Consider the following 27,608-nt stretch of genomic DNA (forward strand, 5'->3'; position numbering starts at 1 on the left):
CTGGAGAAGTGACGTTGATCTGCTGCTGGAAAAAGAGGGAGGGAGAAAGAGGGGACGACTGGACTCCATTAAGCCGAAGGCTGCAGGAAAACTGTTTGGAATACTTCACTTCTCCAGCCAGTTCTTCGGGGATTTCTCTCTGTTTTTATCGCCTTTTAAATACTTTATACATGATTTAAAGAAGGGGAAGTTGCTGTGAACCGCGTGGTCGACTGTTTTAGTGTGTTTTTCGTCTTTGTGAAGGTAAGTACACAGATTTAAATGTTCGTCCTCAAAGCTTTTTTTTTTTTTTTTTTTGCTCGGTCGCCGCAATGAGAAATGAAAATCACTCTTCTTTACGTATCGCACGCGCTTCTCTTACACTCGCACGCGCTCTTCTTGGCAACTTTGTCGCAATTTTTTTAGCGGTTCGTTTTCATTTACGCACTTTTTTTATTCTCTCTCTCTTTTCCCTTTTCAGTGAATTCAGTAGTGACCGAGTTGAGTGTGTGCATGGAGCCGGGGAGTTGTTGTAGTCCACAGGCTCTGCTTACATAATGAACCCCCTCCCCAGTCTATTTGTAAGAGAGGCTTTACCGTTACTTTTAACAGGTGAACCAACACATTAGCGGAGCTAATAGCGGAGAAAGGTTGAACTTGTAGCCGCGGGCATGGAGCCTTTGTTCGGCCGTGTTATATTGATTAAGGCGGCTGTTTTGATCGTCAGGCTACTGTCTGCTGAAAGCCCTCAGATCACAGTGACAGGGCAGACTACAGTATAACTTTTAAAACCTGTTTACCCAGAAACGATAAGGACAGAGGCACAGTAGTGCTAAAACAGTAGCACATATATGAATGTTCATGTTTCCTCCTTAGAGAGCTAGGTTATCTTATCTGTCCCCTCTAATATTACCATAACATGTTGAAGAAGTAGGCTACCTGCTTTTAAAATGGTACTTAATCATCAGCTCAGTATCAATACCAGATGTTAAAGTTGTCTGGATGAGGAATAAACCTTATCAGGAATGGACAGTATCAATAAAACATTAAAATTGTTTGTGACAATATGATGATCTATCAATGTAAATCAATTGAAAATGGTTTATAGATACAATAACTAGATGGATATGTCTCTATGCAGTCAACCGAAGGCCTGGTACATCAAGAAACGAAATCACACTGATTGATTGTAGATTTCCAACATTGTCTACAATGACTTGCAACCTTCCTGAAAGTGACATAGATCTGGTGATATTAAAGGGCCACTCCAGACATTTAATGTCATACCTCCATAAAGTTCCAAGAGACAGGTTTAGAAAGTGGTTCAGAAACATTTTGTGCCTGCTACATTCCTATGACGTGAGGTTTTCTCATATAAATCTGTCGTCCGAGCCAAGATGACTCTTAATGACATCACTATAACATATCATGGTTACTTTGGAAAGCTCTGCCAGAGCAACAGGAGGTATTACTCAATGATTTCTCAGGCTGAGATGTAGGCTATCAACCATTACCATAAAAATCTATTTAAGTTGTCATATTTCTCAGCCATAGACCCCATCATAGTGTTTAAAAGTATTACGAGTATTTTTTTTTAAACATTTTAACCGGTATGTGTATTGGCAAGAATCTGGAGGTACGATACATATCCCAAAAGATTTGATATATTGTGCGACATACAGATACTATAAGTAAGGTGATGTTGTTTTGCATTTTTTTCTTCCCTCAAAGTCTAGTTTTTAAAAAACTCTCACAATGTTGTATACACAAGCAAATACAGTTTGTTTTTGTGCATCCAGAGTCAGAACAGTTGCACCTGTTTGTATGTAATTCATAGTTCCAATCACATCCTACATTATACAGTGCTTCAAAGTATTAATACAGTCACACAACATAAAATATTGCAATATATTAGTGTATCAATATTTTCTTACACTCCTATCTATTGGGTTTGTGCACATAGTTGGTGCTCAGTCCAATTCCACTTTATATCAGTCGTTTTCATAGTTGTGCATTTTTATATAATCTTCAAAGAAGCTCCTCAATCTGCCATATACCGTAAAGGTAGTAATGGATATATGCAATGTATGCAAAGAAGGCCATGTATACATAGGCTTTGTACCACATTATGCCTTTCCAGAGGGTCAATGAGTTTCTCTTCACCCAGAAGCTTAACTGGACCTTCTCCCGCCTCTCGGTGGGTCTGTTGGCAGGATGGCGCTGGACGGGATCCGGATGCCCGATGGCTGCTACGCCGACGGGACATGGGAACTGAAGATGCATGTCACTGACCTCCACAGGGACGTTTCGCTGAGGGTCACCGGGGAAATCCACATCGGAGGAGTCATGCTCAAACTCGTGGAGAAACTAGGTACGCATGCACAGTGCTGTCTGTCACACAGAGCTGCTCAAAGCTGCTTATCTGAAGTGTAGGAAACAGATTTGAGAATGGATGACCAGTGACCACGCATCTGTAGATTTCATAATGCATCACATTTGTTATACAGTAGAAATTCTTGTGGTTGGTGGTAATTATAGCTCCTTCCTTTGACCTCTGACCCATCACCATTTTGCCATTGCAGAATTTGCATGTAGGCTATGTCAAAGGCTGACTTGTGTTATCTGTTCATATTTTTGGGGCAAGAAATACCTCTCCTTTAAGAGCTACCATTCTGAGAAATCAGATTCCACTGAGCAAACAGCAAAAGTACAAACTGTTTCTGAACACTGGCCAAAGTTAAGAACAGACATTTTCCACTTTTGTCATGGCTGGGAACTCGAGAGGATGCAATTTGCCAAAGACATTGAGAGAAAATGTATGAAATCAGTGATAAGGATCTGCCTAAGGACAAGCTACGTGATTGTCTTAAAGGAAGAAAGGGAACCTGTTAGTTTGCTACTTTTGAAACTGTGCACTAATGAGTCTGAACTTTCAAACAGAGGTAAATGTTCCTCTTTGTTTGCCAGTTTGTCAGCAGTGCATATGGGTCAGTTTCCCAAGGTATAAAGAAACCATAGATGGTGCCCTCCCCCTGCTGTATCATGCACTGTTCTGTGACTGCAGTTATGCACTTGACAAGTTTGGGGCAAGTAAGCATAAGAGTCCTCTGTTCCAGTCACTTGAACACTGTCCTGTTTCATGCCGGCTGGAGAAAGGTCAGCGGTGGTGGCAGCACGATTTGGGAGTGTGACAGTGTGTTGTGTGTCAATGGTGCTTGAATGCTCAGCATTCCTGCAGCGCTCCAAGGTTTTATTCCCTGTCCATGGTCCCGTTTTTAGCCCTCCTGTGAGAGCTCCACATAATTGAGGTCTTTGTTCTCTGTGGTCGTCTGAGCTGAGCAGCGTCCATGCTGCGTGAGTGCAGTGTTGCCGCCGCGAGTGGGACGACATGAATTCATCGGCCCGCCCACCCAAACTCCGCTCAGAACCTGGCCTTACCCATTGTTTGAGTTGTGTTCATGCCTTCTGTTGAGGTCTGGTTTAAGGGTATGTTTTTACTAAACATGACACCCCCAATGTGGTAAAGTGTGGGTGAGGTCTTTGTTACATCGGTTGGTCTGTCATAACAGTCGGATGCATAACGGAAAATAATATAGTAACTTTAGCTTTTTATCGTCAAAGAAATTGAATTTGACGCATGTTTGAAAAAGTATAATGAACTGCATTGGCTCAAGTCTTATTCTTTCTTAAAGCAGATATCAGCTTCACGGCCGTTTCGGCTAATGCTGCGTTCAAGGCAGGCTTTTGAAACCGTAAGTTACAGCTTCAAGTCACAACTACGACTTGGTAGCGTTCCAGGTAACCCGTAGCTCGTGTTTTTACCATCCTGTTGTCTGTGAAAGTTCCCTATAACGGCCACTCGTAACTTCCGACCCGTGAACTCGTACCAGATCGAACTGGTATGACTTCACAGGAAGGAAAAACACAAAGTACAAGTTTCTTTGAACGCACCATGAGTTAGCAGCCCCCGCCCTTGTCAGGCATCAATTGGTCCTCCTCGTGCTACGTCACCACATTCACGCGCATCCCTTGGCTGCACACACAGCCCTTCATGCCGTTCTATCTCCTCATTGGATAACACTTGTATCCCACAAGGAAAATTTTCTCCTCGGGTTACAGCAGAGCAGAGTGACGGAGAGACTCGTGTTTAGGCTGAAATACTTCATGTAAGTGATTGCTGACGGAAAATAGGACTATTTAGGACTTATATTAACAAAAACATTCCACTGATATCTGCTTTAAGGAAGCAGATAACTTCTGATGACTAGCCTGTTTTTAATTTCTCATATTCAGGTGGATTATACCTTTGCATCCTCAACCTGACGATTTATGATTTGTAGACCATTGTTTTGTTTGCTGTTTTTGTGTTTTCGGACATAGGTATGCAGAGTTGTTTATGTCGATGTCTTATCAGAAAATCGCTGTAATTCCAGCTGTGGTTACTATTCTTAAATCTGGATTATCGTACTACTTCTTCCACCATTACAGCAGTTAATGTGGCGTACTGAAGTATGCTGGAAGGTAATAGACCCCCTCGCTGAGAGGGAGAGTTCTTGCCACTTGGATGGTTTCACAAAGCGAGTGTGTGGGGGACATTTCATTTGACTGCCATCTCCCTCCTACCTTGAGTCAACAGGTTGTTTTTGCATTGTAATCATTAACCCACCCACAACATAAGTTTTCCACATGGCCACACGCTGCAGGAGACCGCACCGTTGTCCACGTGTGTTGTTTTTGAAACAGGCACTTACATGTGTTTTTGATATCAGGAAAGAAATAACATCTTAAACACGATTTATCCGTAGAAATCTTACAACAGAAACACAATATGGTGTGTTAATGTGTTGTGTTTAGAGAAAATAACGCACCCACGTTCCATTGTGAGATAAGATTAAATGCAAAGCACGTTGTTGTCACGTGACACCTTCTGTGGGAATAATCCTCAGGTCTTTGTTTTGTCGGTTACCTGCTTCTGTCCTCTGCCAGCTCTCACTGGTGACACACTCCTCTCTGAACACCTCTGAAGTGTTGCAGTCACATACCCACTGCTGGATTTGCTGATTGCTTGAATGCGGTGGTTATACATAGACACTGTACATGTGTAAATGCACATATGCACACATACACAGTGGTGTGAGAAAGGACACGTAGATGCCAGACTTTTGGCAGCCGCTGCGTCAGTCTGGTATCGGAAGGACATCCTTGTGCAGTGTCAAATCTCTCTCTCTCTCTGTCCTTCCCGCTCTCTGTCTGTCCCAGACCTCTTGTGTTCAGTAATCGCTCTCTACAAGGATGAAGGCACCATTACTGTTCTTTTTTTTATCCGTGGAACTGGAATGAATGATTGAATTGAATTTTATTGATGTGTCTTACTGTAAGGTGCCCGGCCTATAAGGGCTTACAAGACACAGATTTCATACTCATAGCCAGCAGACATAATCAGCAGAGTGCAAACCAAACCACATATATTGTACATTTCAAATAGAATTCACACAAATAATTCTTCATTTCCAAGCACTTTTTTATGAAAGTAGCTATAGCAAAGACCTCTTCTCTGAAAAACCTCTCCAACCTAACCTCATCATCAGTCCAAAACAACTCAGGTTCACACTCTGCATTTTCTGAAATAATAACTGCGTGGCTTCGTCATATAGTGGACAATAAAACGAATCACGTTTAGAACTGGATGTAGTAGCTTTCAGAAGTAATATATGCTGGTGTGGGAATGCGTTGACGTCAGCTGAATGACCACTGTTCTCATTAGTAGTATTTGTGCATGTGTTTCCACACGTGAGCCCGCCCCTGTGGGTTCGGTGGGTGTGTCTCCTTCCCGTGTATCCTGCCTCGGTCCCATCATTCAGCTCTTCCTGCGAGCTGCAGGTCTCGGTCCATCCACATCGGAGGCTCAGATGGCCTTCGATAATGGATTAAATAGACAAATGCCAGGAAGGCACTTAGCTATTGATCACAGCAGCCGACGATGCCTCCATTTCCCCTGCAGCCCTGCAGGAGGGGAGTATTTAAAGCCAGCTGATTGAGTACCCTGTGGTCCCCCGCTCCTGTAAACCCTTTCATCCCTCTGTTAGCTTTCCATCATCGCTGCTTTCTCTGACTTTGTTGATGTTTTTCAAAAGTGCTGCTCCCCGTCTTTAAAAGCAAACATCGTTCCATTTAGGAAGGGAAAACAAATATGTCACAAACAACATTAGCTGACGGGAGTTTTATTATTCGATTTAGAGGGATTGTTCCCAAGTTACATGGCTTTTAGGGCTATATGGCTTACAGTAAGTGCTCAGGGCTGTCCATGTTTCATACAAAGGCACATGATGCTACAGGTAGACAAGGCAGCTTTTTAGCTTATATGGGCTCCACGTCAGCTAACGGCGCAAGAAGAAGAAGTCTTGGAATTAACAGCCCACGTTATCAAATGTAAATACTCGTGAGAATGATGTTGCACACACACACTCGTAGAGGCATCCTGGTCGTATTGGCTCTGCTTAGCCTCACAGAGACAGCTGAGGGTAGAGGGACTGGACGGAGGACAAAATGGGAGGGAAATGGAGAGGGGGGTGGGGTGTGGAGTGAGGAGGAGGAGGGTCTGAGCACTCTCTCCCTTCCCTCTGTCCCGCTCCTCTCGGTGACGTTAGCCACGCTGCTAGAATTCCATAAAAGTCTTCGATGAAGCAGGAAATGACTTCCAGGGTTTGGCATGATGTTCTCTGGTCACTGCCGTCATTGCTGGATTCTCAGCTGCCTGCTTCATCCCCCCCTTCCCCTCCCCACCCCCTTTTCTCTGTCAACCCTCCCTCCTTTTCCCCTTCTCCCTCTCCTGTCTTACTCTTTCCTCGTCTAAATATATTTTGTGGAAACTATTTTTATGATTTTATTTTGTCTCACTTCTTTGAAGATTTGCCACCGTCGCCTCCTCCAGCCACGTAGCACGGCTTTACAATCGATAGGAAACGTTAAAGTGCGCACACTGTTCACTTTCTCATGGTTTGTGTCCCAGACTGACTGTTAATTGTTCTATAAATAGACCGAGAGCAAACTAATTGGTCTGGTGTGACTCTTGATCGTTCATGTGGTGGTTTCCAGTTAGGAGGCTGCAGTTTTCTTGGCCGCGGCATCGGCAGCCGGCCGCAGAGAACTTTCCCTGCATGTCGGAGAAAATGTGTGTTTTGTATTTGCCATGACCTACATATTCATTTCGCAAGCGATTCAGTGAATGTCATCATCCTGCATTCATTTCAATTTTTCTACAACAAATCATGTCAATCGTTTTCCAATTTTTCCCTGTGTTAAGACAAAACATCTGCACACAAACACCAGTTATTGTTATAATGTTCAATAATAATTCAACTTAGAGGTCACTTCCCATGAGCAAATTTGTTGCGTTTGCATTTTGGTTTTCCATTGTGCTACCTATTTGAGTTCCTTTTTAGGATGCCAAGATGCTGTTTACTGAAGGTTGTGGTGACCAGAGGAAGATGTCTTCATTTTGACAATGGAGTCCAGATTTCATTAGGAAACGCCGGACATGATTTAACACAGGATGCAGAACTTCCTTTAGGCTTTTTTTGTATGCCTACTCCCTTCTGCCTTCCTTTCATTCCCGTCTTCCTGCCCTCCCAGTGTTTATGGCTTTTTTTTTTTTTTTTTTGAAGGATGTGATTCTCTTGGGCTGAGGGGAAAGGAGGGTCATCGCAAGATGAAGAGCTTAGATATCATATCCATGACAGCCCGCTCACATCTTTACCGTCAATATCACACATCACACATATCAGCGATAGGTGGCTATGACCGCTTCGCTTCTGCTCTGATCAAGTTACCGTGATACACAGTTGCGATACGTCACCATGTGTAATGAGAGTCATTGACTGGGAATGCACAGCCATCCTAGAGGTCTGCCATGACAAAGTGCGAAACGGCCCGGCAGCCAGTATGATCCTCCTGCTCTCTAATCTCTCTAACAGGAAGTAGTTAGCCTAAGTAGTGGTCCTGCCCAGGCCAAAGCTTTCCTGTTTCACCAGCAAGATGCTGCAGCGATTGTTCTGTTCTGCACTCAGACTTGGGCATGTACATATATATAGACCCTTGGCCTATATATATATTTACATACACACACACACACACACACACACACACACACACACACACACACACACACACACACACACACACACACACACACACACACACACACACACACACACACACACACACACACATATTGTTTCCCATATATAGAGTTAGTTCATGTCAGCATCCCACCCACGTGGATCTTCTAGATGTATTTCTTGAATTTCAGTATTCTTATTGTCACTACACATAATTAAATTTCATATCCCAAAGAAAGGATGATGAATCACAAAAGTAATCTGTAGTTTATCAAAAAATTGGAATAATAACGATGAAATAAAGATGCCATGTGTCCAGACATTGAGTTATGGGTCATAACTCATATTGAAACATGTAAAGGAAAAGGTGTGAAGTACTGTAAGGAAACCAGCTGTGGTTGTTAATGTGTGATGTGCTGCTGAGTTAATTTCTTACACATGATACAAGGAAGAGTTTCTGTTTAAGCTGAACTAAACCTTGACAGCTGTCGGTTTTGATGCACTCCCTCGATGCAGGGTCATGTGGGAACAGTATCAGCTGCTTAAATGCTCTAAATATCACATGATGCATGTTTCTGATGGGGGTCGGCTGTAGAAATTCTTGGCGCTTTGCAAATGTATTTATGGAGAGTATAGCATGATGCGATTTTCATGATACTTTTTTGTTTTCCATGGCTTTTAGCGTTTGTCCACTTTCATCGTGCATCACTGTGCTCGTTAAGGACTATTTCATTTGCAATGTTTGGCATCTGAAACATGCAGCGGAACAAACTTTCACGGTTCCTCTGGGAATCTGAAGCCCATTCCTTTTCGTCCCTCATGTCTTCCTGTAGTGGCAAGGAAGGCAGCACAGTGGATCCAGTGGAAGGAAACGTTAGAGCTGCGCATTGTTGTTGTAACAACACACACACACACACACCTGCATGTCAGTGGAGTAAACTGATCTGGAGTTTTTTGTTTGGGTTCTCAGCCCACATTTCATTCATTTAGAGCTGTCCCCACCTCTCAGCACTCTCTCCCTTTGTACAGAGCAAAACAGCTGGAGAGGTGTTTGTTGTCATATCCTAAAGGTTTTATAAGGACAGCTCTGACATTGTGGAAACATTATAATTACTGATCTGTCACTCTCAACATGTATGATTAACAGCAGCTTAACTGTTTCCCACTCCTATCGTTTTCTTACTTGTCTGTTTAGATTTTTCTGTATTTCTTCTCCTGTTTATTGTAAATATTTTATCTGATCGTTACTTTTTTTAATATCAATCTTCAAGCCATTTGATCTGCAGTACTTATAGTGCAATACTTAGTATATTCTAGTGTTCCTACTTATGTTTATTATCATGCACTAAAACACCAAAGCAAAATCCTTGCCTTTCAAAAAAAATAAAAAATGCCAATTTTCACATCTGAACAGCCTTGCAAGGAAACTTCTATCCATCAGTCTGGTCATCCATTACTTGATAAATCAGCTAATTGTTTCCACAGTGCTGTAGACTGTACAAATATTTAACTTGGAGACAATCATGCTCATCAGCCTCCACTATTCAAGAAGTGTCGCTACAACGTGCCGGTTCAACTCAGGGTGTCTCGCAACTGAGCTTCCTGTGGAGCTCACAGATGCATCACTGGGACGTCTTATCACAGTCCTAGGGGGGGACGTCTGGCAGGATGCATACATGGATAGAAAGACAGATGAATAACTGTGTAACTGCTCCATTGATCTTAGACCCAGAGTTTGTAATGTCATTATTCCACCAGGTCTCTGAACACTTAATTGTATCAAGCTGTGTGAGGGCGGAGAGGGAGTACCCCCACTGTTTTGCTGTGTTTGGATTATGACACAAATGGATACAAACTCTTTGTCTCTAAGGAGGTTTCCTCTAATGGCCCTCCTGGCCTCTCCTAATGCATCAAAGCCAGCGCTGTTGCACTCGCTTCTTCTTTCTAACAGGCAGGATGTTCCTAAATTTCCTTTTAAGATTTCTGATTTACTACACTCACAGAGAAGACGTGCCTATTTTCTTAGACTGGCATCGAGTCTGGCAGCCAGCTTTGCCTGTAGGCCTCTGCTCTCCTGTCTGCCTCGGCTCTGCCAAAGCAGTTTCATCGTATCCTCTGGAGCTCTCAGGTGAGCTAAGACGTGAACCTTGAAGCACCAAAGATTTGGCCTGAAGCCTGTGTGTTACTAGTGCTTATCCCGAAGCATACCCCCGGCTCATCCTTTATTCTTTAGGATATAAATGAATGAGCGTGTTTTGCGGAGGGATCTGCGTGCTTCATGAAAAATACAAGTCATCCAGTTTTTAGTTGGTTTATGTCTGCGTGTGGGAAACAGTGGCAGAACACTCAATAAAATCAATAAGACATCACGACGTCCCCTGACTCCTTTTAGGCACCGCCATGACCTTAAAAGATCTTTTGCGAGACTGACACAGAGCATAACATCAACAAACCTTTTGATTCTTTTTGTTTCTGCAGCTTGAAATGCTGTAAATCGCAGCATGTGTCGGTGTGTCTCTTTGTGAGCTTGACGGGCTTGAAATGTTCTGGATTTCCCTGCGAGTCTAAAGGCGATGTGTCTTGCATATTTAATGCGGCGATGAATGGCCAGTTTGAATTTGATGGACTGTTTGGCAGGAAGCTGAGCTCGTCGTATAATAACCGAGTCGACAGAAATAAGCCGGGCTAACCTCGTTCAACTCCGCCTGTCGATGCAAAGCACTTGAGTTTAAATGGTATTGGTTTGTGGGCACCTAAGGGACACAGCTGGAATAGATCCACACGTCAGTCAATGACTTCACCTTTTGCCGGGTGTCGGAGTTGGGGCCAACGTGATTTGTCGGCAGTATTACACAATCTTAGCTGTGTATCGACAGATGTAACAGATTGCATTGCGAGCATGACTTGAGGATAGTTATCTGGTTATCTGTGGGTCGTTCGTCACGAGTACAGAAACACGTTTGTCAGCTCTTCAGATGCTTCTTATGTATCTTCTTCAATCTTCCACTGTAAACCTATGGGACACTCTTATCTCACGTCTGCTACAGAGATGTCATCATCACCTGTCTCTATTGAATCTGTTGTATACATGTAGGGTATCTGATGTCGATACTATCTAGCATGACTGCACGAGCTAGGGAGTGCCTAAAGGCCATTTACAGTTACAGATCTAATTTAAGGACAGAGCTCGCTGTCTGTATCTCTGCTTGTCAATACCGACCTTCACCCTGAATAAGACGTGGAATATAATTAGAAAGAGAAGAGGTTTAACACTGTAGAGGGGAGGGGGGGGGATAGACTGACTGTGTGTATGGAAAGGACACAGGGAGAAAGAGAAGACAAACAAACCTGCCACTCTGTCTTTGTTATGTATGAAAACAAGTTGTCGCCTTGCACCACTGCCCCTGCGGCGTCAGCCAAGAGTCACCAAGGAAACGGCATGACCAGCGTCACCCGGGCTGTAATGTTTTTTATCAGCTGATTGTGGAAAATGACAAAGCGGCGCGCTGCATGGCCTTGGTTATCAATGACAGCAACAGCTTGGCTCTGACAGCTTATAAAAAAAAAACCCTATTAGAAAAAAAGGCTCGCTGTGCAAACACGGTGAGAAAGGCCTAACCTTTCACTGCGCCCTCGCTCAAATCTCCTCCATCGCCGATGCGGGGAGATGAGCTTCGATGCTGCTTTGGGCGTCAGTCAGCTGACTGTCACAGCTTTGCTAGTGAAAGCCCTGTAAGGGGAAAATATCAGACGCTGGAAAACCACAGATTATTTATTTTTCCTCGTAGTACAAAAGTTCAGTGTCACGTTTAGACTAACGTGACCGCAGGGTTCATTAGTGGCATTGATTCCCAGCAAATCAACACGCAAATGCACGTAACCTGTGCTTGAACGCATCTTTCTACTTTCAATCTCTCTGTCATTAAAGTTGCAATTTTAAGAAACTTAGCAGTCAGCAAAATGAAATGTAAAACAACAAAAAGAACAGATTTGTAGTGAAAACAGCCAAGTGACGTTTACAAAACAAAAGATAGGTGGGCATATACCAGGTATTAATTCCATGTATGTGTATGTGGATGTATAAATCTCTACTGTCTGTCTTTATTATCTGCGTGTTTTTGCAGTTTTCCATTTTAATAGAAGGGATGCTGTGCGTTTTACTTTTTTGCAAGTCGATTTTTGTCCTCTGGCTTATTCAGTCGTCCCCAGTTACAGCTGCTCCCCGTCCTCTGTCCATCCTCTTCTCTCCTGTTCATGTCCTTTCTCTTGTTCCTTCTTACTCATCCTCTCTTCTGTCGCCCCCTCCCCTCCCCCTCACAGCCAGGCCTCCATAAACATAGCTGTCTCCTAATGTAAACACCACAGATACTCTGACTAGAATGGGAGGGATGGAGAGAGTAAAGAGGAGCGATGGGGAGGAGTGGGAAGGAGGGGACAGTCCAGTTTCCTGTATTACTCTAATTAGAGCTGTGCAAAAATCTATTTCTGTGCCCGACGACATTTTGAACCCAGCTTTAAACGTGCGGTCCTACCAGTAGCTTTTCAGAATATTGCAGCATTAGTCCACGTGTTTTAAAGCAGCATTTCTATTTGTGGTGTCTGGTGCTCGGAAGAAGAGGAAGCGGTCTCGGTGGAGAGCTGCTGCGGTGATGGTGGTGAATGAAAAGAACTCAGTTTGACAGAATTTATGGATTAATTTAGCTTGTTAAAGCACGCACACGCACAAACACACAGAGCTAATGCAGTTAATGGATGGATAAGAACACCCTCCCCTCCAATATGTCCCCTAACCCCCACAGATACACACAACACACAATCTCTGTATCATCTTTCACGTCCTGCAGAGGTCATAAAACATGGTTTTCCCATTCTGTTTCCCCCTCCCCTTGTCTTTCAGACTCAAACACACACACACACACACACACACACACACACACACACACACACACACACACACACACACACACACACACACACACACACACACACACACACACACACACACACACACACGCATCTCCACTAAAGGGGCTGTGGGTCCACATTTAATGCACCCAATTACTTAGGCCCCCACTTCTCATGCTGCTGCATTACGTCAGGCTTGGCAGGCTGTATTTTTAGCCATTGGCCCCTCTCTGCCTCCTTCTCTGTGGATTGAGTTACCACCTTGTTGCTGAACGAACCCAATGGACGCCTACGCGAGCCGCCCTCATCCAATCACAACACATTGAACCACTGTGTAATGACACAAGGAAGCAGGAGGAAAAGGCTACAGTACGTCCAGTAAGGTCTTTTGGTCGTGGGTGGGGACGAGCCGCCACCGAGAGCTGAGCTGAGACCGGCCAAGACGTCGTGCATTCATGCCTTCGCCACAGACTGTATGGTGGTCATGCATGCTGAGTATGAAGACGCTGCTATAGAACGTGGTCTGTGGTGGAGACGCGAGTGCCAAAATGTTAACGCTAGCTGCGTAGCGTTGCCTCCAGACACCAGAAATTACAAGTTTTGTAAAAGGGAAAAAAAAACTGTGAGCAGAGTTATGAAAATACATTCAGGTCTATTTTTTTTTAAATGTTCCTCTCTCTCATTATTTCAACCTTTAATAGCTGCAGTGCACTTCGGGGAGCAGTTTTCTCCGACGGTAGGCAATGAAGTTGTGTTCTGCACAGCTGAGGCACGAGAAGGGAGCGATGACAGCTAGACCCCATGCTGATCGAGTAATTCACAAGGGGGTCTCAAGACAGAAAGCAAAGGAATGTTTTCACTCGAGTACCAAGTGTTTGCCTGTCGGAGTAAACAGTATAAAACCCAACAGCTTGACAAACAGCCCCTCCCCTTCCCCCCAACCAGGCAACACAGTCCCAGGCCTTCTCTGCATTGAGATGCTAGTGGCCACTTCTTCTTTTTCCCTAAACTTTTCCTCCCCATCCTAATCACCAGTGTAATCTCTTCCTCATCACAGCGTGCTTAATACCGGCCTTGTTTCCTGGTTCAAAGCCGCCAAATCTGTTTTCTTCACCCACTCACCAGCTAATCCCATTCATTCAGCGCTGGGGAGAGTCAACACCGCATCTGAATGCCCCCTACCCCTATGTAGAGTTAAGGTCAGGGGAAACAATAGCAGCGCATGGAGACACAGGGGCACACTCAAGGTTTTGGGTTACCATGGCGCCATGCAGTTTGATTGACAGAAGGAGGAAATCACCATGGGGTTACATTCAAGATCATCCCACTGTTTTGTTTTGTGTTTTTTTTTTTGGGGGGGGGGGGGGGGGGGGGACATTTGCTGACCATCTCCCTGTCTGAGTGAGCAGAGGCTGAGAGCAGAGTCGGATTATGATGTAAAAAACCCGAAGTACAGCTGTAACTGCTCACTGTTTATCAGAGAGTAATTGTAGTCCATTATGACTTCAGTTTGTCCATTAGCAGCTGTATCCTTCTTCATGTCATAAGTATATGTAATGAGTTGATGCCACATTTAGCTAATGTGCTAGCAGCCTTGAATACAGAGTAGATATGTCTCCTTAGTGTGGGGGAAATGCATCTCCTCCCTGTTTTCTTTAATCACAGGGATGTTCAGCAGATATTTGCACTACAATACATAAGGTATAAATATTATTTTATATATTTTTACTCTACACATCTTTATGATTTGGTACATGTAAACGAAACCTAAATACTAAATACTTGTCATCTGTCTTTTTTCTGGATTATCTAACATCAGACTATGACAGCACAACATTTTCTGCCCAGTCAGGCCTTTGGTCGAAACACTGGCACGGCTGTGTTGAGAGCTGAGACGGTTCAGATCGAATGCTTTGAATAAAGGATGACTGAGCAAACCCACGTCTCTGTCTGGACACTGACTCAGTGAGAGGAGAGAGAGAGGGAGGATTGGCTGGAGAAGCGATGAGGAGCTGCGTGGGTGGAGGAAATGAGACACCGCACTGGGAAGTGCCTTCCTGGACTAATGCTAGAGTAATGACATCACTATTCAGGGGGGACATGTGGAAATATAAAACTATAGGCCTGTTCACTCCATGTCAACTATCATCCTCGGCTAAAGGGGCGATTAGATGTTGCACTTAACACAAGGCAGCGTATGCACAACATGGGGTACATGTAAACAGCAGACACGTCTGTTCTGGAACCAGCTGGCCTGCCATTCATGTCGACTCACTGCAGCTTAACATACTGAGCTATTTTGTGAATGTTTGCCATTAGCGGGATAAAGAAATGGGACACGGATACAGATGACCTCTCATTGCTTCGCTTTTACCTTTTTAGCTTTGAAGTGACTCACGGATCAGATGCACAACTTCAGCCCACGACAATGCCACAGCAAGGTGATCTGCAAAACAGCTGCTTTGAGTTCCCCTTTAAATCCCTGCAATTTTTTTTGTTGTTTTTTTACCATCCCCTTGAAGTCAGACACACACACCATGAGACCACAGGTCCGTCCCCATTGTGCTGGGCCCCTGCGGAGCAAAAGCCTGGGAGCTATGTGGGGTTTTGGGTGGCTTGTGTCTGCTTTAGAGGGATCACAGTGAGAGTTTGGAACAAAGAGGGAGGTATGAACCTGATATCCCCACAGTGTCATACAAACAGCCATATCTTTCAAGCACTCAGTTGTCTCCTCCTTCTCACTTTGACTTCACCGCCCCTGTGCAAACCTTTTCTCGAACCCCCCCACCCTTAACGTGACCCCCGTGGCCTGCAGGGACAAATGTGGTGAGCTCAGGTCAGGACAGTGAGATGGATACAGGCTGAGTTCTATAGTTACACTTCACCTTTGTCAACAGTATCTCTGCCTGAGTGATGCAGATGCTCACAATATGGTCATGTAAAGACAATGCTAGTGTTTTCATTTGTTGTTTCTCTGCAGTTCCTACTTAAACTCATCCTGTCCTCTTCTCTTCCCCTCCATAGATGTGAAAAAGGACTGGTCAGACCACGCTTTGTGGTGGGAGAAGAAGAAGACATGGCTGTTGAAAACCCACTGGACGTTGGACAAGTACGGCATCCAGGCCGACGCCAGGCTGCTCTTCACGCCGCAGCACAAGCTGCTGCGCCTCCAGCTGCCCAACATGAAGCACATGAAGGTCAAGGTCAACTTCTCGGACCGCGTCTTCAAGGCCGTGTCCGACATCTGCAAAACTTTCAGTAAGTGCAGCGCTGGACTGGTTTACAAGACCGCGGACGGACAGAGCAGCATTCATTTTATTTTTTTAAAGCGGTGATGTGGAAAACAGTTGTGAAGTAGATGTGAGATGAGGTGTGACCGATCGGCGATGAGTTACAGGAATAAAATATAAAAGTGTAGAACAGCGAGTCCAGTCCTACTGAAGTCCATCCTGCTAAAGCAAAAAAACAACAACTCCAAAACACTATTTTTGGAAAGTTTCTGGAAATGTTCCTCATCAAACTGAGCTAATCATGTCCTTCCTCTCACTTTGTTTTCATCCCTGGCAATTTGGTGTGTTTATTAAACACTCGGAGCCCTGCGTACTGGAGTCACGTCTCCTCACCGGTCGTCCACTGTTGGCTCTGGGGTCGTGTCCTTGGAACGTCGGCTCCATCAGTCTTACCGTAATGTTTAGTAAACAGAGATTATCAATCTGTCCCAAGCTTGTAACGCAGGCACACACCAAAGTACAAATGCATGCACACGTAAATAACTCTTGCTCACTGTCTGGCTTACCTAGCATCTCTTCCACTAATAACACTTCCAAATTTAACTGTACCCCAGGGTGTAAGTAATACCCAAGGGTCTCTCTCTCACACACACACACCCACTATTGATATCTTCCATCATTGGCACCACACTGTCCTGTCAGAGACGTGTCAGAGGTCACACACTGGACCCCGGTGACCCTGACCTGCTAACAGCCACTTTTCCTGGGCTCAGATCTCACCACTTGCCCCCTGACTCATAGTCACTGTCTGCAGAGGAGGGGGAGGGGGGGTTGCAGGGGGTTTGCAGGTTTGCAGAATCCCCGTGCATGTAAATCCTTCCATCAGGCAGAGTCTTAGCACACCTGTTGTGACTGTGTCACTGGACTGTGTTGAGCAGACAGGACCACTGGCATGCCCTTTATTTTTATTGGCTTCTACAGGTAGCACATGGCTTTGTTTTTAATTTGTCTGGTATTAAGATTTGTATTCTTTTTTTAAAGGCCAAGGCATCTTAATGGATGAACAAGAACAAAGAGCACAGTGTAAATATACAAAGAGGTGTTTTTGGGAGACGGGGTAGAAGCAGACCTGTAGCTTTCCTCTCAGCCAGGCCTGCTTCACAATATGTCTGCCGCCTCTGTAATAAATCTATTTCAGCGTTGCAGACATTTAGAACAAATTGCTCTTGGCTGACATAGTGCATACCAAGGTTTTGCAAGACGTTGTACGGTGGCTGTTCGTCCCCGTCTGTATGATGCGCTTCTACTCTTGTATTTGAATAGCTGTGTGTTACAGCTTGTAAAAAGCAGAACTGAAGGTGACGGACAGTAGGGAAGCTGTAAACTGTAACTGACAGTGTGGCAGCTGACTGAGCTGACTTACAGCTGGTCTGACCTGGAAGCATTTCTTTTCTTTTTTTGTCATCTGGACAAGTTTTGAGTTTTTACAGTTTCCTGTGCATATTTTCTGCTGACTCCATGTGATCCGCACGGCTCAGAGAATCAGAGGGGACAGGAAGAAACCAAAGCCTTATCCAACCAGCCTTCGCTCCAGACAGCTGCCTGGGAGGGGCAGAGATACTGAAAAGACGGTGGAGATTGTTTTCATTGATGAGCAGCTCAGCGTTGGCTCCGGTTCTTGATATCACACTAATTTACTTGGAGGCGTTCGTCGCTCTGGCGCATCGTGTCAGTTGGTCACACAGAAGCTATTTCCTGTTCCAAAACAAGTCCTGGGTTCAGTCCGCCAGTTTTGTATTTCACTGATTTTATATCCACCCACTCCATAGTATGTTTTTCTTATTATGATATCAACAGTGTCATTTAATGACAATATTTTATCTTGTCTTCTTCTTATTCTCTTCAGCCCAACTCAGACTCTTGACAGTGAACGTCCTAAACAGGGGAAGAGCGTAGAAAATCGACATAACACTCCCAAGTTGAAAGTATAAAACCAATTATCATGGCTGTACTTCTCCCATGTCAACGGCAGCTGTGTCCTGACACAGGCACAGTCCATCCGAGCCGGCTGGGAAAGAGGAGGACTCAGCAAAAGGTCGATGTACTGTGATAGATGAAAATCACTCAGTTCCACTCCTGTTTTGACCTCTGATTCCATTTGGCAGCTCTCACATCCTGTGCTGTTCTGCTTGCTTGATAGCAAAGTCAAGGCATTGGGGATTTTCCACTTTTGAGTTGCGAGATAACATTTTTGAACTCTGTCAACAATTTAGAGAATTTTCTAAACCCATGTTTGTGTCTGAGGTTTATTGTGCTGCGGTGCCAGTTTGGGCAGTGGCGACGTGCTGAAGTGTTGCAACTAACAACTATTTTCAATATCAACGTATTTGATTTGACTTTTTATTATCATTTAATCTAATAAATGACCCTAACCCTAACCCCAATACAATGAGGACTCCTTGATTTATAGCTCACAAATAAAAAAGTCAGTTTACAGTGACATAAGATTCACTCATTGTTTATGGATATGCAACTTATTTTTCTAACTTTCTTATCTCAGTGTGTGACTAGTGCTGTTAAGACTACAAAAGCTGCACCACTTAAAACAGAAGTACTTAAACACTAATGTCTTTGATCTTGGCCAGCGGTGGATCTGACTTGCGTATTTCCCAGAAAACAATTCCTGTAACAGTTTTTTAACAGTGGCTCAGAGTAAGTTCCTGTTTAGGCTACTGTCTTAAAGCAGCAGAGAAAATATGATTTCTGGGAAGACGCACTAAACACAAACACACACACACACAGTTGCGCTGCCTCCCTCTGACGGCAGGCTGGTTTAGTCTTTCCTGCGAACCAGCTCACAAAATGTACTCTTCACAACTGACGAACACATGACTGTGGACCTGGGAGCCTGAGGCAGAACAAAATGAGGCTGCTGCTCTCAGCAAACCACCACGTCAGGGTAACGAGTATCAGGCAGCTCCATTTATGTGAGTGTGTTTTTTTTAAGTAAGTAAGCACTGCTTTGCTACCATATGTGGGAAAACTAAGGCACAAAAGTATTGTCTGAAGGCAGCAGCAACACTGCAACGTTAGCACTCTGAACGAGGCAAATGAATGAATGGAGGTGGATGTTGATGACCAGACAGGAGAGGATAGGTGTCAGTGTTGCAGGACACAGAGAGAATAGGAGGAATCTGCAGAAGTACACTGGCGGTTGGGTAGTGAGACTTGCAGTGAAGTGTTTGGTCAGGGCACTTTATCTTCTGGACATCTTTCTGAACCCGTGAGCAGCCGATGCTTCGTCGGTTTGGTCCAATAGATTTATGGCCCATCAACCTGTGGTCTGCTTGACTGGCCAGTGTTGTCACAACACAGGGGGTGGGGTGCTGTGTGGCCTCAGCTCTTATCCAGCCATTATTATCCCCTTTTGAGTGGTCTTTTAGCACCTTTTTAGCTTCCTGTCTGAAAGATGGAGAAAATCTCCCAATTTACTGTCATTCTGCAACACTAGTAGATATTGTTTGTTCTTAAAGGAGCTCTAAAACCTCAGATCTGTATCTAATGATCGGTAGCGATGCCAGCGTTTACTCGTCTTTTGCTTTGTCACTAGATGTGGCTATTATCGACACCCTCTTTGGGTACAAATTGGTTATTATGGGCCAGGGCTAGCTCGTTAGCATGCTAACTTAAGTGGGTATGTCTGCAACACAATACATAGCTATGTTTCACATGCAGTCAAAATCTTGCTTCATGCTCACTTGATACTTTGTTGCATCTTTGATTGATTGTAAACTGTATCATCCATTACTCATGTATTTGTATTGGGTCACATTATCATTTGACTCACTTCAGATGTCTGAAATAGAACGTCGAAACACTTATCATTCGCTAGATTTTTAAAACATCTGCAGCATGTGGAATCTGTTTTCCTTTGAAGTGCAAATATTTGTGAGTAATCCCCCTACCACTGGTTTAAGTAATCTTCCCAGGAACAAGTGGTTGTATTGATCAATCCGTTGAGTACCTCCTCATAACACTGATGGGGAAATGGGTGGTGCGAAACAGAAGGTGAAATCACTCCTCTTTAATTTTTTTGTCCATGTAGGGTCTCCATCTGTTTGTACTGTAAACTTTAGTGCTGTAAAATTAGACTGTGACGGTGTTTGTGATTCTTCTGCGGCTGGCCTTACTCACTGCAATGAATCATGTGTTCCAAGGAGTAGGTCTTGGAAGCCCCGGCCGCCTCTCGGTAAGCTTCTCTGGCTCCGGGCCTGGTTACTGCCACAAGGAGAGAAGATTGGGGTCTTATTGTCTAAGGTGTCATTTTCACCTCATGGAACTCAACCAGGCTTTTGTAAGCGCTCGAAGCATCACTCAGCCTTCATCCCCGACAGTAGCCACAAGTATGCGGTGAGCGTAGGCGCAATCTTTCCCATTCTTAAATTATCTCTATAAACATACAATTCAACACTCAACTAAGTATGTCAGCAGAAATGGACTTGGCTTTTTTTTTTTTTTGGTCTTGTAGTTTTTAATATATTTTCCTCTCAACTTGCTTTCGTCCTCTTTATCTGTATACTTTAATGGCATTCATACTGTGGCAGCATATCAGCTGCACCTCCACTCCCTTTTAAAGGAGTGATGAAAAAAGCATATCTGTCAATTTTATTTACCTCACCCACCCATTTCCCACACAGGCAGACACAGGAATTCAGCAAAGGGGTTTAAAATATTACTCTGAGAGGATATTTACCACATTGCGTAATGATTTAAAAAGTTGTTTTTGACCAGTGAGCCACACATTTGATCTATAGAGGGTTATAATATTCATGTTTGGAGGTAGCAGATACCATATTATTGTCTATCAGCCTGGTCTTGCACAGTAGATGTGTAGTCACCCCCTTATCAATAAAGTTTCCATGTCTGACAATGAGGTTATAATGAACGATTAAAATGACTTCGTAGTAAGAGGCCATATGCGTCTACAACGTCTCACCACGAGACCGAGTCCTACGTATGTACACAGTGTAATACCCACTTCACTGTGTGTGTTGGCCCTCTTGCGCTGCTCAGTGGGGCTAAAGCTCGGCAGCATGCCTGCAACTCACATGGCTGTATAAGGGCACAGGGATTGTGCTCCAGCACCGCAGTCGAGCGAGAATTAGGGAGGAGGGAAGCAGCAAGAGAGAGAGAGAAAGAGAGAGAAGAGAGGGTGAGCTCCCATCTGGTAGTTCTTAAAACTCCTGGAATGCTTTTGCTTTAGTTACACAAACCAAACAAGCTTTCTCACCAAGCCAAGACGTTCTCTCTCCCCGTACGCTCGTGCATTCCCCCTGCGCCCCCGGCAACCTCTTCAATCAGTCTGCAACACCTTTCCAGTCCCTCGTCTTTAAAAATTATGATATACTTATATCAACAGATATGAGAAAATGAATATTTTTCGCAACAGTTATGCACAAAAATAAGTCTCCCAGATATCAACTCACTCCTTAATTTATCTGGAATCCTTGACAAAACCAAATCCAGCTGAAGATCCAGATGTGCTTGCTTCTAGACTACTTCCATCTATTCTTGTCCTGACACATCCTGGCCGTCTCACCCACTAGATCAGAACCATCCCAGGCCCATCTTAAAACATCACTGCTGCTGCTGAGTGATGGTTCCCTGGCCTCCGAGCCCAAGGGAAGAGGGGAATGGAGGGGAGAGCAGCGAGGGGAGGGGAGGCTGCTCTGTTTTAGTCATTATCCTCTGTGTGGTGTCTTACTGTCTGATTGGGATCTTGCACACATCTCTTCCATTTACACACACACACACATTTGGGATGTGGTTGTTTATTTCATTTATAGTATCTGGGTATCTCCAGAGATGTTTTTCTGGTAGCCGCTCGCTCACCAACATAAACTGGACTCTGGTTTCATACATGTGAGATGAGAAGTCAGAGGAAGGAGGGGAAGAGAGAGGTAAAGGTTGTGTCAGACCTGTCTCAGTTGGGGATTGGATACAGTTAAAGCTCGATTTGTTGAGGTCCCTAGAAAAGGGATTTGCAATTTTCCACCCATCTTGTATACAGCTGTTTATAGCCGTTTGCCCTTCCCATTTTTGTGTCACATCTTTTTTTGTTGTTGAAATTGATTTTGCAACCCTGTATTCACATGCAGTGCACTTTCTACACATTGTTTGTGCCCTGTACAAGAGGTTATGTGACTCATTTGGAACCTGTAGTTGGAAAAACATGCAAGTTACTGTATGTTTTTAGAAACTTTGTGACAACTCGGTGTCCAGATTGTCAAGACTGTTTGTGACATCAAATTAACTTTCTTTCTCTCTCTCCCCCTCCAGATATCCGCCACCCAGAGGAGCTATCTCTACTGCGTAAGCCCCGTGATCCCAAGAAGAAGAAGAAAAAGTTGGAGGAGGCCGAGGAGGATGATCTTGAGCTGGAGGGCCCACTGTTAACCCCGGGATCAGGTGAGATGATGGACAGTTATGTGCATATGGCAGTGAAGCGCGTACGGCTTCAAATCATTTGTTACAGTATTTTCCAGCAGAATTATTCACATTTAGTGGCATAAAAGCACAGAATGTACAGCTAATCCAGGAAAAAGACGCCTTTTAAATTAAAAACACAAGACTTTTTATGTTCTTCACTTAAAGTGTTCAAGTAAAGGGATGAAAATACTGGGTTTATACAAACCTGAGTCAGTGCGTTCCTTTTTTAGGCTCAGATCAACTTTGGTGCTTTGGATTTTATTTTTGTATTTCATTTTGAAAAGTAATAATCTCATTTCCCTCAAGCAGCAGGTTGAATAACAGGTTCCACCGGCTGTTTGGAGCGTCCTCTCTTCTTTTTTTTGTGTCTGATTGCACTTGTGGTTCAGAAACCACTAAGATAACTCCAGATTGCTGCACCCTGCTTCTAATGACCAAATATGAATGTGTGATTTTGAGGCCTGTTTGGGATCCAGAGGCCTGGCTCCCAGTTCCTTGGCAGGGAGGACGAAGAATGGTTCAGATTCCACACATAGTTGGTCACGCTGCCATTTTAAACCCAAACCAGGCTCCTCGCTGCAGCTATACTGGCCCTCCTCCCTCCTTCCACCAGTGATGGGAGAGTTACAACCATGTGAGCAGGGAGGAGCAGAACAAAACAGCGTACGCCGCTGTCACAGAGTTAGCATTAAGCAAAACTGCTAACGCCATGAGACAGGGTGAATGGGAGTCTTTGTGCGGTTTGAGTCTGTTCTGCTCTGCCCTCGAGTCCGTCTGCTTTCTCCTCAGACTCTGCTCAGCGTGCATATAAACACTCACATGAGTGGAAAGAGGCCCAGATAATTATTGTGAACTTGATGAACCATCACTATTTCTGCAGTGGAGAAAAACTTAATTCTGCTGATGTGCAGATTTGGTTTGCTGTATATGCCCATGTATAGATATAATACGAGTCATGGAAAATGTGCCGTTTCAATTGTAGTTCAGCTTTTATGGACACGGCACACGATACTCACACCCAGAGTTGCATCATTACATTTCCAGGGCGCATCGCGTTGATTCCTCTGGTTCAGATACATTTTGTTCCCACTGGGCAACTGTGGTCGCTGGAAGAGGTGGTGCAGAAAAACAGAGATTCAACAGGAATGTGCAGAATCTGTTTACTGTCACCACTGTCCCGTGTGTCTCACTTGTGAGTGCACACACACACACACACACACACACACACACACACACACACACACACACACACACACACACACACACACACACACACACACACACACACACACACACATACACAGACTTCCTGTCCTCCTCCCTAGCAGATCACATGCTGCAGTCAGAGAGTGTATTTTCATGGCCAAGTTGTAAGGCGTTATTTCGTCCCTTGTGGGAAAGGGCTGGTCTCTCAGCCCAGTCCTCCTGATAGGAATCACAAGGCTTTGCAGAGAGGCAGCGATGCAATCAGAATCACAGCCAAATCCTCCTGTGTATATAGTCCACACCACCTTGGGGACAAAGAAAACAAGGGCTCACTGCAGCTCACCATGACCTTTAACTTAACCACCGATTAAAGCAGATACTTTCAGACTGTTACTCCTGTAATACTTAGAACTTCACAGGTTGGAGGTTCAGCCATCCAATCAACAGAAAATGAATCCTGCAAAAACTATGAAAAATGATGTAAATATTACCAAACGATTGAAATGAAACAAGAAATAGATGAACAATAGATGATAATTAATATACAGTATATAATAATATATTTAGAAATGTTTACACAAGTACCCAAGCAAGGAAGGAAGAGTGTTCACCCTTTTGCTTCACTATCTTAATTGTGGTAAAAACAAATAAATAACTTTCAATTCAGTGTAATTATATACTGTAGTATTTTGATGCATTCAGTATTGAGTGAGGTGACCTCAGAGGCAAATGGGATGGGTGGAAAAAAATAAGGTCACAGGATGTACATCATCATTTATTTCCACTTTAAGACTGTCAATCCCTTTCCAAAACCTCAGTCTCTATCTTTAAATGTAGGAAACTCTGTCTGTCACAGACTTTGTCATTTTGGTAGAAAACCATATTACTAATCCTCGGCTGTTGTTGTGAGTCAGACCGAGGGCCTTGATGCCGGCCATGATGCCAGTTCTCTGGGTCCCTCCGGGCCCCATGTCTTGTCGTGCCTGTTGTATCTAATTATGTGTCCTGTCAGCCTGGAGAATGACATCCCTCAGACAGCCAGTACAGTACTTTATATTTGTGCTGCAGTTTATACACGCTGGGCCGGGTCACGCTGACCAACGCCTTGCCTGGGTTTTCAATCAGTAGTGCAGTGCTGGATGGTTATGAATGGGTGGATGGAAACGACAGAATCTAACAGTCATGCCAGGGTGATCTCCCTCTGGTAAGAGGCTAAACTGAGTCATCCACTCTGAGGCGAGCGGTTGGCAGTTCCCCGTGGAATCGCCACGGATCTCCTCATTCTTGTATTTCTCTATTTTTGTTTTTTCTCCTCTGTTTCCTCCTGTCCTTGTTGAATTTTCTGCATCTTAAATCTGTCCTCTTGTTGTTGTTGTTTCCAACTCCGCTTCTTCCCTCCACTCCATTCCTCTTTCCTCTCTCTTACTCTTTCTCTTTTCATCCTAGCCTCTGAGATAATATACATCGGACCTGTCAAAGGTAAGCTCTCCTCTTCCTCTGTCCTTTACTCTTCAGCACTGCTTCCTCACCCTCGCCTCTCCCCTTCCTCTCAACCCTCCACCCGCCACAGCTGGAGCGTTGAGGTCACATGACATCTGTAACCTTTGGGACTAGCGGCCGGGCCACCTGACTGCCCCTCTAGAGGAAGTCAGCTGATTCGAATGGTCACATGATGTAAAGGCTTTGCCTCTCTTTAGAAATTAGCTCAAAGCTCACTTTTTCTTACAGCTACTCCAGGACTGCTCACTGTGCCTGCTGACTGTCTGGCAGGATAGCTGATTGTTTTTTTTTTGTTTTTTTTTTTGCTGTAGGGTTTATAGATGTTCAAATGATGATGCATATCTGCCCATAATCCTCAATGCACACCACAGCCACACAGTTTTGTGTACAACTTAAATTCACCAAAGACACTTTCATTAATTGTGAGCCCTCTCATGGTTTACATCAAGTCTTAACAGCCCATGGTGGTCCAGATCCTTCCATCTTAAGCCTACTACGAAATCCCCAGTGTGGGAGCATTAGGGAGTCAATTTATGTTCACATTCTTTCTGCCTTTTCGCCTGTATTAGGAGACTCAGTAAACAGATCGGAGGAGGCCTAGTTGTTTTCTTCAGTGGCTTCCTGCTTTTAACCTATACAAGGTCTCTCTGGATATTTGGGATTCCTGAAGAAAACTCATACGGGAGATGGGAGTATTCTCCCTGACCCGATGAACTCAGCGTTAGGAAAAAAAACTTTGAAAAGAATCAGTGAATAAAACCCCTCCCCCATAAGACACGGGTGGCCATACCCTTCACCCTGTTCTCATGACCTCAGTTCGCAAATACAAACACACACGTGCACACTCACAAACACAAACCAAGCCCACTTCCTGGTTTCCGAAGGGATTTAGCGGTTTAGCCAGTGTTGCTTCTTGACCCTAGGCCCTACAGAGGGAGAGAGGGAATGGAGGGGTGTGGGGTTGAAGATACTCCACCAGGCCAGCCAACAGGAAATACAAACAGCTTGACTTTCATGGCTTGTTTATGTTTGTAGGCAAAAAAAAAAATCCAAAATAAAAATAAAAAATACAACTTGAATATACAGATGAATCAACATTTAAAATATTTAGACAGATTTGAAATCATTGTTTATTTTTGGGATGTTTTTTTTTCCATAACCTACATGTTTTTGTAATCTATGCGTCCTCCCACATCCCTGCGCTCCCCCTCTCCTCTCTGTGGCAAGTTGTGCAGTAGTTTGCTGTGTGCAGTGCATTCCTGCAGGTTTTTTGACTGTGAGTAAGTGGGGTGACCCCTGATCATGTAGTGCATCATCTGCATGCTGATCCACATCAATCCCCGCCATCAGCAGGAGTACATTGTTGTTGAAGGCACTCATCTGCAAAAGTGTGGGCTGGTAGTCACATGGTGTTGTTGACCGCTAGCTGGCCTGGCTAGGCTGCAAGTGTGTGTGTGCTTTTTGTGAAAAGTGTTCACCCTTTTTTTTCCCTTGATGCTGTTGTACGTATATATTTGTGAATGTGCACCAATTGGATTCTCGGGGGAAAAAAACATATTTAAAAAGAAAAACATTATTTGATTAATACATTTGGTGTAATACTATCCTTCCTCTTCGGACTCTTGCATTCCCAGAACTAACTGATGACTTTGTGTTTTCAGGGAGCATCTACTCCAGTCCAGGCTTGTACAGTAAGACCATGACCCCCACCTACGACTCCAGGGACGGCAGCCCGCTGTCGCCCACCTCCGCCTGGTTCGGGGACAGCCCCCTGTCCGAGGGCAATCCCAGCATCCTCGCTGTCAGCCAGCCGATCTCCTCACCAGACATCCTGGTGAAACTCTACAAGCCCCAGTCCCTGCTGGACAAAGCCAAAATCAACCAGGGGTGAGATGAACTTTGCTTAGTGGTTTGGTGGTTTTGGTTAAACTGCTTGTAGTTAGAGGTGCTGTGGTGGATTGTAGAATATTTTCAAGCTTAGCTATTGATCAGAACAGTCGCAAGAGGCTGAGTTTTCTTTCAGAGGAGGGGATTGCAGTTGAAGACGTTGTATTTTAATCGGTCACATTCGCTGTGCAGGTGGTTGGACTCATCCAGGTCTCTGATGGAGCAGGATGTGAAGGAGAATGAGGTGCTGCTGCTGAGGTTCAAATACCACAGTTTCTTCGATCTCAACCCTAAG

The 27,608-nt window shown here is 44.3% G+C and overlaps 1 protein-coding gene across 4 annotated transcripts in view; it reads left to right on the forward strand.

Annotated features, from left to right (window-relative positions):
• The window catches only part of fermt2 (FERM domain containing kindlin 2), a 40,870-nt gene continuing 13,262 nt past the window's right edge, over positions 1-27,608 (forward strand). For 2 of the 4 annotated variants that reach the window (XM_083998409.1, XM_083998410.1), the window contains exons 1-7: positions 1-243; positions 2,193-2,350; positions 16,026-16,259; positions 22,571-22,699; positions 25,373-25,405; positions 27,088-27,313; positions 27,506-27,608. In XM_083998409.1, coding sequence (XP_083854535.1) covers positions 2,194-2,350; positions 16,026-16,259; positions 22,571-22,699; positions 25,373-25,405; positions 27,088-27,313; positions 27,506-27,608 — 882 coding nt within the window. In that variant the 5' untranslated portion in view covers positions 1-243; position 2,193. The remainder of the gene's footprint in view (positions 244-2,192; positions 2,351-16,025; positions 16,260-22,570; positions 22,700-25,372; positions 25,406-27,087; positions 27,314-27,505) is intronic. The other 2 variants (XM_083998411.1, XM_083998412.1) reach the window with 1 other exon arrangement.

Source organism: Trachurus trachurus, assembly GCF_905171665.1.
Source record: "Trachurus trachurus genome assembly, chromosome: 22".
Taxonomy (NCBI): Eukaryota; Metazoa; Chordata; class Actinopteri; order Carangiformes; family Carangidae; genus Trachurus; species Trachurus trachurus.